Source organism: Macaca fascicularis, chromosome 7 (genome assembly GCF_037993035.2).
Source record: "Macaca fascicularis isolate 582-1 chromosome 7, T2T-MFA8v1.1".
NCBI classification, from domain to species: domain Eukaryota; kingdom Metazoa; phylum Chordata; class Mammalia; order Primates; family Cercopithecidae; genus Macaca; species Macaca fascicularis.
Window position 1 is genome coordinate 84263218 of NC_088381.1, and position 16986 is coordinate 84280203.

The 16986-nt window shown below is 38.4% G+C and overlaps 1 protein-coding gene across 9 annotated transcripts in view; it reads left to right on the forward strand.

The window, feature by feature from the left end:
- The window catches only part of LRRC28 (leucine rich repeat containing 28), a 130575-nt gene extending 114313 nt beyond the window's left edge, over positions 1 to 16262 (forward strand). For 6 of the 9 annotated variants that reach the window (XM_073996813.1, XM_005560591.4, XM_005560594.4 and 3 more), the window contains one exon: positions 15507 to 15763. In XM_073996813.1, coding sequence (XP_073852914.1) covers positions 15507 to 15579 — 73 coding nt within the window. In that variant the 3' untranslated portion in view covers positions 15580 to 15763. Of the gene's footprint in view, positions 1 to 10737; positions 10773 to 15506 lie in introns of all 9 variants that reach the window. The other 3 variants (XM_005560593.4, XM_073996814.1, XM_073996811.1) reach the window with 2 other exon arrangements.
- The last annotated feature ends 724 nt before the right edge of the window (positions 16263 to 16986 follow it).

Consider the following 16986-nt stretch of genomic DNA (forward strand, 5'->3'; position numbering starts at 1 on the left):
GGAATTTAGGCAGTACTTGCATTTTCCATTTACTATTTAATTTCCCTGCTACAACTTAGAAATATAGTGTGACTAATCTATTGTTTCAGGACATAAATATGATATTAATTTCATAAAATGAGTATATCAAGTACATAGAACTAAGGCAATGTTCTTTTCTTGCATAAAGCCAGAGTGCCTCTGTTTATAGCAGAGATGTAATGCCAAGATACAAACATGGCTTTCTGTGGGAAGTTAATGGTAGGGTCTGAAATTGAGAGTTTGTGGCTTTCATTCAGCCCACCAGGCTGTGCTCCTTCCCATGTTGCCATGGAGATTGTATTAAAAGCATCGGCTTCAGTTTCTACCATAGTCTTAAAAGTACTTTATTTTGTAATTGAAAACCAAATACTTGAATCTCCAGTAGCTTTTTGCTGAAAATATTTTTTAATATCATAAACTCTAAAAGATCTAAGTTTTCTAATATATTCAGTTGTTTGCATTGCTTGTCATAAAATACATTATATCAGCCAATATCTAAATTAATGTGAACATCTGGCATTATTTCAAAAAGGAACATATTGAATATTCTTCTAAAATACCAAATTCAGTGGAAGTGTTAGTTTCAACCTAAATTTAATACAGAGTGAAGTAAAAAGAAATGACAATATTTTGCATAAACAATAAATACCCAAACTTTCAAATATATATAGCAAAAAAGAATAGCTAGCAAATTCATGACTTTTGATCCTGTAGGCATAGCAAATTTTCATTTTCAAAACTTATTGTTCATTTATTAAAATGGAGGACTTCAACACAGAAGATTATTTCTTAGTAAAATAACATATTTCTCTTTTCCCAAGCATGTATGGATCTCACAAGTTCTGTATTTCCCAGTAGGAAACCAGGCTACCCAAAGTTTTTCAGGGGCATTGGATTAGTTTGCCAGGGATGCTGCAACAAAATGCTACAAACTGGGTGGCTTAAACAACAGAAATTTATTGTATCTCAGTTTTGGAGGCTGGAAGTCCAAGATCAAGGTGTCAGCAGGGTTGGTTCCTTCTGAGGCTGTGAGGGAGGGATCTGTTCCAGGCCTCCATCACTTGTAGATGACGATCTTCTCCCTTCGTCTCTTCACATCATTTTCCCTTTATGAATGTCTGTCTCTGTGCACAAGTTTTCTCTTTTTATAAGGACACCATTCATATTGGATTAGGGCCTACCTTAATGACCTCATCTTATCTATTATATGTGCAAGGATATTGTTCCCAAATAAGGTCTCTATATTAGTCAGCACAGGCTGCCATAACAAAATGACAGGGTGGCTTAAACAGCAGAAATTATTTTCCCATAGTTCTGGACGAAAGAAGTCTGAAATCAAGAGGTCAGCATGGTTGGGTTCTAGTGAGGGCTCTCTTCCTAGCTTGCAGGCAACCAGCTTCTCATTGTCTCCTTATATGGCAGAGAATGTCTCTTCTTATAAGGGCACAAATCCTATCATGAGGATCCCACCTCATGACCTCATTTAAACCAATTATCTCCCAAAGACATCCTCTCCAAATGCCCTCACATTGGGGGTTTGGGCTTCAACATATGAATTTAGGAAGGAAACAGTCCAATCCATAGTAGTCACATTATGAGGTACTAGGGGTTAGGACTAAAACCCAGGAATTTTGGGGGCTATACAATTCAACCCATAACAGTTGGCACTCTTTCCCCACTGAGATAAGAAAAAAAAAATGTTTTCTCCTGCTCTTACATAGTCACTCAATACTGAATATAATACAGAATGCTTCACCTCTTGTCACCAAAATTTGTGGGAAGTTCTCCCCACCAGCAACCAGCCAGTTCTCCAGTAGATACTAGCTAGGTGTCCTGTAAGTCCATCAGTTTCTGGACACTATCTTACTGGAGATAGCATTAGATCCTGCAGGTTAAGCGCTCAGTCCCACAAGACTGCCTCCACTTAAGATGCTAGTTACAAGTTGTAGATTGTCACCTGTACTTCTGACCAACCAGCTGTAAAATCAGGGCTCCCAATACCTCCTTCTCATGTTCAGTTAATTTGTTAGAGTGGCTCACAGAGCTCATGGAAACACGTAACTGTTTTATCTGTTTTATTCTGCTATCACAGAGTACTTGAGATCAGGTAATTTATAAAGAAAAGAGGTTTATTTGGCTCATGCTTTGGAGCCTGGGAAGTCCAAGATGGAGTGGCCACGTCTGGTGAGGGCTGTCTTGCTGCATCATAACATGTCAGAAAGGCAGCAGGCACAAGAGACAAAGAAAATCAGACCAAACTCATCCTTTTCATCAGGAACACCCTCCCATGATAACTAACCCATTCCTGTGATAACGGCACTCATGAGGGCAGAGCTCTCATGGCCTAATCACCTCTTAAAGGCCTCCAATATTGTCAAAGACCTTCCAATATTGTCATATTGGCAATTAAATGTCAACATAAACTTTGGAGGGGACTTTCAAACCATAGCATTTGAGTTTACTGATTTATTATAAAAGATACAGGTGAACAGCCAGATAGAAGAGACATATAAGGCAAGGCATGTGGGAATAAATATGGAGCTTCCATGCCTTCTCTGGGCATGCCATCTTCCAGCTATCCCAGAGTTCTCCAAACCCAGTCCTTTGGGCTTTTATGGAGGCTTCATTACATAGGCATGATTAATTAAACCATTGATTATTGGTGAGTGGCACAACTTTCAGCCCCCCTCCCTTCCCCAAAGGTCGGGGATGGGGCTAAAAGTCCCAACCCTCTAATTATGTCTTGGTCTTTTCAGTGACCAGCACACATCCTGAAGCTACCTAGGGATTCCCCAGCCACCAGTTGTCTCATTAGCATATGAATGATACTCTAATCACTTAGGAGATTCCAGAGTTTTAGGAGCCATATGTCAGGAAACAGGGTCTAAGACAATACCACATCCCCCAAAATTCATGTCCTCACATGCAGAATAAATTCACCCCATCCCATCCCCAGAAAGTCCTAAATCTATTTCAGCATCAACCCTTAAGTTCAAAATCTCATCTTAAATATCTAAATCAGGTATGAGTCAGGATATAATTCATCCTGGGGCAAAACTCCTCTCCAGCTATGAACCTATGAAACCAGATGACAATTTAGCTGCTTCTAGCATGTAATGGTGGGACAGGAATACAATAGACATTCCTACTCCACAAGGGAGAATGTTAGAAGGGAAAAAAGGGGTCACAGGTCTCAAATCTAAAATCTAGAAGGTGAAATTGCATTAGATTTTAAGGCTTAAGAATAATCCTCTTTGGTTCCACATTCTGTTCTCTGGGCCCAGTGGGGTGACAATCACACCCCCTTAGTCCTGGATGAACCAAAGAGGTTGCCCTGCCCCTGGAATTGAGAAGGTTGCCCTACCCTTGGACTCTTTCTTCTCTTTAAGGATAACATATGTTTGCATCTAGGTAGTTCTTTTGGCCATCCTGCCTAAAATACCAGAAGTCTGACCGCATTTCTTCATCTCATCCCATCTCTGTCCTGTTCATACAAGCTAGCAGTATTTTTGCTGAAATAGTTGATGATCCACAAGTCACATACCTAATCTGTTTGCAAACCATTGTCCAGTCACACTGTTGATGTTCTCTTTCATGTTTTACAATATGAAGAGACTTTGAGAATTTTCTAAATCTTCAAGTTCTGGTTCCTTGTGCTTAATAATAATGTGCTCTCAATTTATCTCTCTCCTCTTGTATTTTACTTACATCTATAAGCAGCAAGAAGAAACCAAGCAGTGTCTTCAACACTTTGCTTAGAAATCTCCTCAGCCAAATATCCAAATTATCATTTACAAATTCTGCTTTCCATCCAATAGAACACAGTTCACTCAAGTCCTTTGCTACTTTATAACAAGGATCACCTTTCTTCCAGTTTCCAATAATACATTTCTCATTTGCAGTCTGAGACCTCACCAGAAGCATCTTTAACATTTGTATTTCTAGCAACATTCTGTTCCTGACAATGTATTTTCTAAGACAATAGAAACTTTCTCTATAGCGCCTTCCTTTCTTTTGTGAGCCCTCACCAGATTCTTCTTTATTTCTCCCAATAATCTCTTTTGCAGTCTGAGACCTCACCAGAAGCATCTTTAACATTTGTATTTCTAGCAACATTCTGTTCCTGACAATGTATTTTCTAAGACAATAGAAACTTTCTCTATAGCGCCTTCCTTTCTTTTGTGAGCCCTCACCAGATTCTTCTTTATTTCTCCCAATAATCTGTTTTCTATCACACACCTAAAAACTCTTCCAGCCTCTATTCATTACCCCATGTCAAAGCCACTTCTACATTTTTAGGTATTTGTCACAGCAGCATCCCACTTCCTGATAGCAAAATCTCTCACATTGAAAGAGAGAGAATGACTGATTTTAAGAAATTGGCTCACACAATTGCAAAGGCTGGCAAGTTCAGAACTTTGGGGCAGACTGGCAGTCTGGACATTGAGGTAAGAGTTGAAGTTGCAGTGTTGAGTCTGAAATCTGCAGGGCACCAGGCTGGAAACTTAGGCAGGGATTCTTTATTGCAGTCTTAAGGAGAATACCTTCTACTTTTTTGCTCTTAAGGCCTTCAACTAATTGGATAAAAGCCCACCCACACTATGGAGGGTAATCTGCTCAACTCAGAGTGTACTGATTTAAGTGTTAATCATATCTCTAAAAAATACCTTTACCGCAACAGCTAGACTAGTATTTGACCAAACAAATGGGCTCCATAGCCTAACCAAGTTGACACATAAAATTAACTATCACAGTTAATCAAAAGGTCTTACTTTAATCACCAGGGTATTTTGCGACAGGAACTGTAGATAGGCCAGTATCACAATGGTTCTTCCCATATTGCTGGTTAAGCTTTAGCCAAAACAGGTAGTACAGAGTGCATTCAGGCTTCATTGCTGTGTTGTCTCTGCTTTTGTGTAATAAGCCATGGGTGCAATGGAAGAACCAATAGTCCTAGGGATAAAGAGATCTAGTTTGGAAGTTGAGCTAGGGCTATATTACTTTTCTTAGTACTATAAGATATTTACTGTCGTTAGGTTGAATCATACAAGTCATATGCATTTCCATGTGGTCCAACCTGTGATATCCCTTTTACAGGGGAAACAGGTACAGGAAGATTACAAACTGGGCCAAGGTGTCATAGCAGAGCTGGGATTTGAACCCCAGCAGTCTGACTCCAAATCTGTGTTTTAGCCACTGTGTTGTTCAATTAGCTACTAAGTGGACCAGCATATTAGCATCGAGAAATCTTGAAATAAATAAACTTGTAAATAATGAGTTCAAATATACTTTCAACTCATAAATAAACTCATAAACACAAAATTAAATATTATCTAACATTCTGAACAAGATACTTTTGAAATACATGTGTATGTGTATGTATGTACCCACACGTGTGTGTATGTGTATGTATGTACCCACACGTGTGTGTATGTGTATGTATGTACCCACACGTGTATGTGTATGTATGTACCCACACGTGTGTGTGTGTGTGTACAGTTTGGGTGTTTGCACTAAAAAGTCCAGAAGGATGGAGTTCTAACTCTTTAATATGAGTATCTTGGGAAGGGGGGAATGTGGAGTTATGAGGTAGTCAGGTGGAAGGGGAACTTTCATTTTCAACTCTATATACTTGGGATATAATTTTACAAATCTACAAAACAATATTTGAAAAAAATTCTTTCTAGAGGTACTGAAAAAGCCCTTTCTCTAAAATTGTATACACATTAAAAAAGAAAAGGAAAGATTGTTATGGCAATTTTTTTTTTGTTCAATTAAAAATGTTTTTATGGGCCGGGCGCGGTGGCTCAAGCCTGTAATCCCAGCACTTTGGGAGGCCGAGGCGGGTGGATCACGAGGTCAGGAGATCGAGACCATCCTGGCTAACATGGTGAAACCCCGTCTCTACTAAAAATACAAAAAACTAGCCGGGCGTGGTGGCGGGCACCTGTAGTCCCAGCTACTCGGAGGCTGAGGCAGGAGAATTGGCGTGAACCTGGGAGGCGGAGCTTGCAGTGAGCCGAGATCGCGCCACTGCACTCCAGCCTGGGTGACACAGCGCGAGACTCCGTCACAAAAAAAAAAAAAAAAAATGTTTTTATGCAAGTTGCATAAAAGATTGCATAGTGTGATCCAGTCTTTGTCAAGCAATTATAGGTGTGAATATATGTGTATATCTATGTGCACATATATAGTAAATACATGCACATACACATATATTGAAATAATTGTATATATATATAGAAAAAGTCTTGGGAAGGACTCATACACCAAAGTAACAGTGGTTTCCTTTAAGTAGTGTTAAATTTTTGTAACAAACTGGTATTGCTTTAGAAATTAAAAATAGTTTTAATGATTAAAATATTAGTATGCCAGGTGCCTGTAATCCCAGCTACTGGGAGGCTGAGGCAGGAGAATTGCTTGAACCCGGGAGGCAGAGGTTGCAGTGAGCTGAGATCGTGCCACTGCACTCCAGCCTGGGTGACAGAGCAAGAGTCTGTCTCAAAAACAAAAACAAAAACAAAACATTAGTATGCCAATGGCTTCTTGTAAAAAAAATTTTCACATTACTTCCAAGTAACTCAAAAGACTCATCCTCTTGTTTATTAATTTATCCAGTCGGTCAGCAAACACAGTTTGAGCACCTACTGCTAGCCGGGCGCTGTGGTAGGTGAGGACACCATGGGCTTCAGTCAGGCCACTTTCAAGCTCAGATTTGCACAGCTTGGTTCTTTCAGGAATTCTTGGTCATCTGGGCCAGAGTGATTCTATGAGAGTGCCACGTGTCTGAGTGATTGCTGTGCCTTGAGATGGAGACCTGTTTGTTAGAGGGCCTGCAAAACTGACTTGGTCTTAAAGTTTCCCTTTGTCTTTCAGAAGAATTAATACTCCCTTCTCTCACTCACTAGTAGTTTATTTTTAAAATAAGCTCTTTTACATAATTCTTATCTGGTTTCATCACTTATGAAATGTTTCACATTTCCTTACCCTTGCTTTTTGTGGCTATTGCTTCTTTGAAGCCAAGTAATATCAGTCATACCAACATTATTTGCATACTCATTTTGGGAATTTTTTTTTTCCTTTTGGCAGAAGCCTATTCATTGGCACCCTCTTAAGGTGACTTATGAAATTTCCCACAAGTGAAATAGTCTTCAAAAATTTAAGTAAATTGTTCTTAACTGTTTCTTCCTCCTTGTAACATTCAAAAATTATTTGTTGACCATCTGTCATGGGCCATGCTCTGCAGTAGGTACTGAAAATTCTGCTTTGACCCCACCACCTGATTCTTTTCTCATACATATCTCATTCCTAATGTCTAGGGCAAGGACACAATCAAGAAAGAAATCTGCTTGACATTTCTGTTTCTGTTTCTGCACACAGAATCTTCCCATGAGAGACAGTCACTACGAACATAAATGCAACAAGCAGATACAATATGTTATTAGATGATTCTTGAGTAAGTTAATATGTACACAAGCTCAGGATTTTAACTTTGTCTTATAAATATTTTTTTTTCTTTTGGCTTGACTTTCTGTATGAGTCAAATGTATGCTTTATGTTTTTAATCAGGAAACATATTTGCAGAAGAAATCCCACATTTCTTATGATTTTTGTGGGCTCCAATATGTGCCAACAGCATTGTGATTCGTTCTTTTAAGGAATAGTGGTATTTCTGTATTTTAAAACCAAGCTGAAATGCTCTTTCTTCTGCCTTGCCTGTAAATATGCTCAGAGATTCTAAAGCAACAAATGTCATGTCTGATGTTCTTTGTAGAATTTATCAGCATCTTTTTCTTAACTGTAGAGCTTATTGCTCAGCTCAAAGTGTTTCCCCAGACCTCTGATGTCTCTGGTGCCACAGTTGTGGATTTTAAAGGACTTAACCAACATGAATCCATTCTTAAGGCAGCAGATTTGTTGGTGTACTTGTAATAACTCAGATTATTAATACAACAAACAGATACAATATGTTATTAGATGAGTCTCCCAAAAGCAAATAAGTACACAGCCTTGGGATTTATTTGTTGCACAAATATGACACCTCCAGGTTACTCACTCCACCCCCATGAGCTTCATAAGGAGTTAATGATGATCCAAAGGACATTATCCTTTAACGAGTGTAAATCCCGTATCTTCATGGAATTGAATGGTTTTGCTTGGGAGCTGTTTTAGTCCGTTCTCATGCTGCTATGAAGAAATACCCAAGACTGGGTAATTTATAAAGGAAAGAGGTTTAATTGACTCACACTTCCACATGGCTGAGGAGGCCTCAGGAAACTTACAATCATGGCTCAAGGGGAAGCAAGCATGGCCTTCTTCACTGGCAGCGAGAGAGAATTACTGAGCAAAGAGGGAAAGGACACTTATAAAACCATCAGATCTCATGAGAACTCACTCACTGTCATGCAAACAGGAGCATGGGGGTAACCGCCGCCCCCCCATGATTTAATTACCTCCCACTGGGTCCTTCCCGCGACACATGGGGATTATGGGAATTACAATTCAAGATGATATTTGGGTGGGTACACAGCTAAACCATATGAGGAGCTTTATTTTTAAAAACTAAATGGCTGTGGTATGAAATGTATCCCTAGTATGAATGATTTGCATTTAACATAATTATCTTTTGATCCCTGTGTTAAGTTTCATCAACTAATCCCCCAAAATACACCTTTTGTGTCTGTGGTTCTTTTCAATTTGATTTATTCAAATGTATACATCCTGGTATAGCATAAAAATTATTGGAACTAGGGTTCTAACCAACTTCATTTAAAAAAATTATTTAAAAATTTTTTTCATTTCTAATTTTTGTCAGTACATAGTAGATATATTTATGGGGTACATGAGATGTTTGATACAGGCATGCAATACATAATAATCACATCATGAAAATCACATTCCCTCAAGCATTTATTCTTTGTATTACTAACAATGCAATTATACAATTTTAGTTACTTTAAAATGCACAATTAAATTACTGACTGTAGTCACCCTGTTGTGCTATCAAATAGTAGGTCTTATTCATTCTTTCTGATTATTTTTTGTACCCATTAACCATTACCCAACCAACTTCAATTTTTTAAAATTAGAGGTAATGTAAAAGTATCTAATAACTCAAAATTCACATAATTTCTTGAGTTAAGAAAAAAAATTCAAAAGTGATGCTTGCCTTTTTGCTTTCCTAAAGATGTCATTTGAAAACAAGTCTTCTGTTTTGATGAAGTTAAATTAATCCATTTCAATTTTATAGTAATGCTTTTTGTGTTCTAAGAAATCTTTACCTCCCCCAAGGTCGTGAAGCCTATATAATTACATGTTAATATAATTATATTATAATTCTCTGTTCCATTCACTTGATCTATGTCTATCTCTTAGTCAATAGCAAACTGTCTTAATTACTATAGTTAGATTATGGTAGGCCTTAATATCAGGTTGAGTGATACTTCCACTTCACTTTTCCCTTTCAGGATTGTTTTAGCTATTCTAGGCCCTACACTTTTCCACTGAATTTTAGAATAAATTTATCTTTGTCTCCAAAAAGCCTTGTTGAGATTTTCATAAGAATTGCTTTAATTTTATAGATTAATTTGGAGACAGTTGACATATATACTATGTTGAGTCTTCTAATGCATGAACATGATGTGTTTTTCCATTTATTTAGGTCTTTTACTTCTTTCATCAGCATAATTTTCAGCATACATACCATTAAACGTTTTCCTAAGTTTATATCAAAATATTTCACTTTTTTGTGTGCTTATACATGATACTGTGTTTTAAAATTTCAATTTCCATATGTTCATTGTTAGCATATGGGAATGTTGTTCATTTTCATATTTTGATTGTATATGTGGCAGGCTTGCTGAACTGGCATTTTAGTTCTAGGAGTATTTTTTGTAGATGCCTTGGGATTTTCTGCATAGAAAATCATGTCATGCTGTCTGCTAAGGAGTGGTTTTATTTCTTCCCTTCCAATCTGTATGCCTTTATTTCTTTTTCTTGCCTTATTGCAGCGGTTAGAACTTCAAGTACTGTGCTGACTAAGGTTGTGAAAATAGACATCCTTGCCTTGTTGTCTTGTTACCAATCTTTTTTTTTTTTTTTTTTTTTGAGATAGAGTCTCACTCTGTCACCCAGGCTGGAGTGCAGTGGCGTGATCTCAGCTCACTGCAAGCTCTGCCTCTTGGGTTCACATCATTCTCCTGCCTCAGCCTCCCAAGTAGCTGGGACCACAGGTGCCTGCCACCACACCTGGCTAAATTTTTTTGTAGTTTTAGTAGAGACGGGGTTTCACCATGTTAGCCAGGATGGTCTTGATCACCTGACCTCGTGATCCGCCTGCCTCCACCTCCCAAAGTGCTGGGATTACAGGCGTGAGCCACCGCGCCCAGCTGCCTTGTTCCCAATCTTAAAGGGAAAACACTCAGCCTTTCACTGTTAAGTATAATGTGTTAACTATAATAGTATATATAATATGTTAAGTATAATATAATCTCTTAAGTATAATGTGTTAACCCTACTGATAAGTATGGGTTTTTGGTATGTTCTCTTTATTAAATTAAGGAAGATTTCCTCTCTATGTAGTTTGCTGAGAGTTTTAATCATGAAAAAGTGTTCTGTTTTGTTAAATGCTTCTTCTGAGTCCATTGATATAATCATATGGTTTTTCTTTTGCCTGTTGATGTGGCGGGTGATACTGATTATCAAATATTGAACTAGCCTCACATGCCTGGAATAACTCCCACTTGATCATGGTATGTAATTCTTTTTGTACATTTCTTTAATTTGTTAATACTTTGTTGAAGATTTAAAAATCTTTGTTCATGAAAGATGTTGGTCTGTAATTTTCTGTTTTTGTATTATCCTTGTCTGGTTCTGGAGTCAGGATAATACTGGCCTCATTAAATGAGTTAGGAAGTGTTCCTCTTCTTCTGTTTTTTCCTGAAGAAATTGTGTAAAACTTTTCAAAAATTTATTTTTTTACTCTTTGTTAGAATTCTTCAGTGAAACCATCTGGGCAGGGAAATTTGTTTTCTTTTTTAAATTATAAATTCAATTTATTTAATGGTTGTAGGACTATTCAGGTTGTCTATTTCATCACAGTTGAGTTTTGGTAGTTTGTAGTTTTCTAGACACTAGACTGTTTCTTGTAAGTTGTCAGATTTATTAGTATACAGTTGTCCCTGGTATTCCTATACATCTTTTTAATGGCTGTAGGATCTGTGGTGATATCATCTGCTTCATTTCTAATATTAATTCGTGTGTTCTCTCTTTTTATCTTTGTCAGTCTTGCTCAAGATTTATCAGTTTTATTGTTGTTCATAATCCTAGTGGTTGATTTCATTGGTTTCTCCTCATTGTTTGGTATTATTCTGCTTGCTTTGGGCTTATTTTCTTTTTTTAGGTTTTTAAAAGCTAAAAGAGGACATTTATAGCACTAAGTACTTACATTATAAAAGAGGAAAAGTCTCAAATCAATAATCTAAGCTTCTTTGTAATGTAAGCATTTAGTGATATAAATTTCCCTCAGCACTGCTGTCTTCTAGCTATGTACCAAAATCTTTGATTTTTGAATCGTATTTTCATCTTCGTTCAGTTTGTGTATGTTTTAAGTTCCTTTGATATTTCCTTTTGACCTGCGAAAGTGTGGTCATTTGATCCATGGGTCAAAGAACTGTGGTGTTTAATTTCTATATGTTTGAAGATTTTCCTCTTGTCTTTTTGTTATTGGTTTCTAGTTTGATTCTATTATAGTCAAAGAACATACTCTATGATTTTTTCCCTTGCTTTAAACTTAAATTGTTCTTCATTCTGTAGTTTCCTGGTAGAAATATGAGTTATTAATTTTAGACCTTTCTTTTCTAACATGTGTATTTAGTACTATAAGTTTCCCTTTAAGTACTGCTTTGGCTGCATCCTATTACTTTTTGATAACTTGTATTTCATTTTCATTTAGTTGAAAATTTGTTTTATTTCTCTTCAGATTTCTTCTTTCACCTAAATATTTAGAATTAAGTTGTTTAATTTCCAAATATCTAGGAATTTTCCAGCTATCTTTTATTATTTCTAGTTTAATTCCCTTGTAGTTTGAGAACATAATTTGTATGATACCTTTTAAATTTTTTAAGGTGTGGTTTTTTGCCCACATTTTGTAAACATTCTCATTTAAGTGTTCCTACCAGTTTATGGCTCTAGCAGCTCTGTCCACGTAGGCAGATTTCAGCTGTGACTTGGTATATGGTCCATGGGCATTTGAGAAAAACAACATATATTCTGCCACTGTTGGATAGTATTCTGTATATGTCAGATTTTTTTTTATTGTGTTGTTCAGTTTTTCTGTACTTGTACTAATTTTCTATCTAGTAATTCTATCAGTTGCTGAGAGTAAGGTATTGAAGTCCCCGACTCTATTTATGGATTTATCTATTTCTCCTTTCATCTCTATTATTTCTTAACAGCTTTATTGAGATAATTCACATATCATATAGTTTCATCCATTTAAAGTATACAATTCAGTGTTTCTTAGTACATTCAGTGATATGTGCAACCCTCACCCTAATCCATTTCAGAACATTTTCTCTCCCTAAGGGAAACCCTAAACACTTAGCTCTTGCCCCTGTCCCTCTATCCCCATCATATCTAGCTCTAGGCAACTGCTTATCTACTTTCTGTCTCTGTAGATTTTCCTATCCCTGGCCTTTGGCTTACTTTACTTGGAGCCAATTTCATCTGGGCATGTTACTGGTTCTGGATTGGAGGTTTCTACAGCATTCTATTTAAGATATAGAGAGCAATAAGGTACCCAGGGAACTCGCCAGCACTGCGTTGTTCCTCAAGTCCCTCTGTCCCTGGGCTGTCTGCCTTCATTCTCCCTTTCAGAGCTTGCCTGTGCTTATTTGTTGTATTTTGTTCAGAGTGTTTCAGGTGTAGTGGAGAAGACCTGGGAAGAATGGGGCCTACCCCATCTTGGTGGAACCAGAAGTTCCCACCGAAATATATTTTCTCCCGAAATCCAGAGGGATCCACCAAGTGTGTATCTGTTTCTCTGTAGTGGGCAGTTCTGGATATAACTCTTCTTTTCCATTTGAAACTGCACTGATGTAGCAGGCATGTGAACTCTTGCAGGATTTCTCTCTCACCTCTGATAATCATGTATCTATTGAGGCATCAAGGGTGCTTGCTACTTCCAGTTTGTATTCCCCCTTGCAAATATATTTAGCCTTAGGGAAGAAAAGACTTCTTGGCCCTCCTGGAGATTTTCAGGAGGTGGCTGAGCAGGGTCCGCCACCTTGGGTCCTCTCTGCATTTCCATTTATCCTCCCTCTAGAATCTGCAAGGGGAGTCTAGCACAGCTGTCTCATCGGCTGTTGGCCTCCAATGAGTCAAGCCTTCTGTTAACCACTCCCAGGTGCTTAATGTATCATATTCTGAGGTATAGGTGAAGTACCCCTGTTGGCCTGATCCAATCTTACATTCATTCTTGCTGGCTAATGTACTTAGAATCCATTTCCATGTGTGCCCTCCAGGTTCCTGCTAATATAGTTTGACAAGATCCTGCAACTCCATCAGCATGTACATGATTTCCTCCAGGAGTAGACCTTGCAGTGATCTCTGGATCATGCTAGGATTTTACCCTTTTTGGCCCTAGAGGCGATGAGTATTGATGGTGGTGGGTCCTGAAAAGTTTTTAGATAACCACCACAGAGGAAGCCATTGAAACATTTGTACCCAAGGGAATGCTAGTTTTCGTAGAAGGTGGAAAGATCTGTTTCTGATATGAAGAAATGTTTAGAGGTGCTAGAGAGTCAAGGCTCTTAGATTTGTGCCTGTCTAGAGGCTCCCATATTAAGTCTCAAGTTCCCACTCTTTCCCAACAGCATCTTTTACTTTAGCATAAGAGACTTAGCATAAATATATCTTTATCTGGCATGTGATCCTGAAACCTCTACATTTAGCTTCAGCCATGTCCCTTGCAGATTCATAAAATAAGGATTCATTTAAGGCCACCATAAAAACTTTCTGATTCTCTACCCATGCTTTGAGTTGAGATCTCAAGGACTAAGCTTATCATTTTCTTTTCGGAATCTCTTCAGCACAGTCAAAAGAAGTCATCTCACCCCACAAACTTGGAATCACCATGATGCCATAGCAATCAAGTGCCACAGCCACTTGCTGTCCCAATGCCTTGCCCTCCTGTTACCTTCTGTTCCAGTGATATTTGAGTAACTGCGATGCCACCACATGCTACAGATTAGCAGGGTCCCACTTCTCCCTAGTAAGAAAGCCATTCATGTACTCACCAGCCCAACCTCAGAATGTCACTTGGATGAGCTGCTTTGTTGGGCCACTTCTCATAACACATACTGTATTCATCAGGGCTGAAAAACAAAATGCACATTTGGCTGAGACTTTGAAGAGAAATCAGTGAAGAAGGGCAATTGGCTGAAGTTTGGGCAGGGTGCAGAGCATCCAGAAGGATAATGAGGCACACAGGGACTCACAGCATTAGGAAGCCCTTACCATGCTTAATCCTTGGGCCTGAAGGGCAAAGGGAGCTCTGGAGCCTGGCAAGAACCAGAGGTGGCAAAGGGGGCCTGCCTGATAGAATCTCCAGTCCCAGAGGTAGAGAGGAAGTGGGGTGGAAATACTCAACTTTCCCTCTTCCTGTCCTTCAGCCCCCTGCTGGTGCCTTCTGCTGGTGCCTCCCACTGGCCTAACCAGAAGCTGGAGTTGAGGCAGCTTTGCTGGTAAAGTCTACAGAGGTCCCCTTCCTGGGCCACAGAGAAAGGCGGACTGTGTTGGGGGTGAGGAAATAGAAGACAATTAGCACAGGGGGTCTTGTGGAAACAACAAGAGACTGTTCTCCCCCTACCAGAGGATAGCACTTCTGGCAGCAAAACAAGGCATCTAGCAGCTGAAACTGTCCAGAGTGAGTCGGAGGCCCCCTGGAGTTTGTGACTCACTGCACAAAGGTGCCCAAACCTCTGATATGTGGGAAGACCTTTGAACTGTATTATTCAGATTCTGAAATGACCTCTATGAGCAATCTATGTGTATACATATATTTGTAGGATAAATTCCTTAAAATTATGTTGTTTAAGCTCTGGTATATATGTGTTCTGGCTAAATTGGTGACATTTTCTGTTACATGATTTTTATAATGGACTTCAAATTCTATGATTGCACTGTTGGTTCTAGTAAGCAGAATTCAAAACGTAAAGTGGAAAAGATTTTTTTTTTCTTAGTTTCTGCTTTAGGGATAGTATATCCTCTGAACACTGCTATTAAAATGAACATTCACATGTATATACTTCACCTGATTCCAGTGCTCAGTTTTAAAAGGAAATTTAAATTTCTATTATGCAGTTTGTCGACCATGGCTAATCCTCCATTTTAACAAAGAAAAAAAAAGAGACAGTTTTCAACAGAAAGAATCAGAGACTTTAATCTTGAACTCACAGTGTTCTTCTCTCCTTTTCCCCTTCCAGGAGGACAACTGTTAGTTTTGTGGCTTACTGCTGCTCCACCCAGTGTCTGCAGACTTTTGACCTGCTGAGTTGATAAACACTCAAGAGCCTCAGGAGCGCTGCCAGCTTGACACTGGGGAATCCAGCCAGTCCAGCACACTCTTCCATTCTGTCCTGTCCAATGCGGGGGCACTGCAGAACTCTCTGGAAATGTCGTGATTGAGCTTCAGAGCTAAAATGCCTTCACCCTTCCCCCAAGTTGGAATATATCCCCCAAATTAAGGACCCATTTGTCTTCTGTGTTTTTCCTTTTTATGTGAGTGTGTCTTTTACACAAACCATTTAGATTGATGGGCCTCCCTAAATCTAATTTAAAGCAAGTTTCAGGTGCCTGGAAAACAGTGATTTGATAATCTAGCCAGATTCCCTTTTGAACACGCATACCTTCAATGATGCTTCCTCTCCTCTCCCTTGTTTTCCCCAGAGAGTTATTTCCCTGAGAGCATATTCTCCACAGTGTCTCCAATGGAAACTTGTTAGTTTTTGAGGAGTTTCAGAAAACCCCATGGCCTCAATGGTCTTGAGTAGCAGGGTGGGGTGCCTGAGTTGGCGGCAAAGTGAGGCTCCCATGGAGGCTCAGTGAGGATCCCAGAGCACACACCCTCTGGAAGTTCCAGCCTTGTTTATAAGTTTTACAATGTAGCAACAGACTTTTGTGAGGGATTTTAAAAACAAAAATGTAGATTGTAATAAAATACACTTCTTATTTTTTAAAAATGTTTGCAGAAAAATGATTTTGAAATTTTTTATTTTTCTGATAAGTTTTTTTTATATGAGAAGAATTTGAGGAATATTTGAAGCTTTACAGGATCTGATTTTTTTTTCTTTCTCAATATAAACAGTTTCCATACAATGAGAAAGGGGGGAGAAAACACACATTGAAATAAGACCTCAGTGTTCTTTTTTGATGGGTTTATGATTAAGTTTATACTGACTTTGAAATATTTTTGTCACACGTGAAAGACAGGCTTCAGCTACTTCCACTACTAGTTTTTAACAGAATGATTCTAAGTACAAGCTGTGCACATTTACTTGGTCACCTGATGCATGACATTGTCTTCATTTTGACCCTCGTTTCTTGTATACTTAGCATACTGTCCAGATGCAACTGAGAAAATACAGGAAAAGCAGGTCCAAATTCAGCCTTGGACTTCTGCAAAAGTCCATAAACAGAAAGTCTGTGAGCCTCCACCCTGCCAGAAAGAACTGCTCTTCATGAAGGAGTCACGTATTTGCTCTTCCTTTCAAAGGATGGCATTTTAATGTTGCTTTGCTGCCAGATGTTCATCTGGTTGCTGTGAAGTGATTCTTTTTTTAAAATGTTTTTTAATGATGTAAGTTTTCTAAAAGGGCTGAATGGAGAACTAAGGATTTTCTTGGTAGAAAAATTATATTTTTTAAATTTCAGACTTATCAAAAATTTGGTTGATGGAATTTTTAT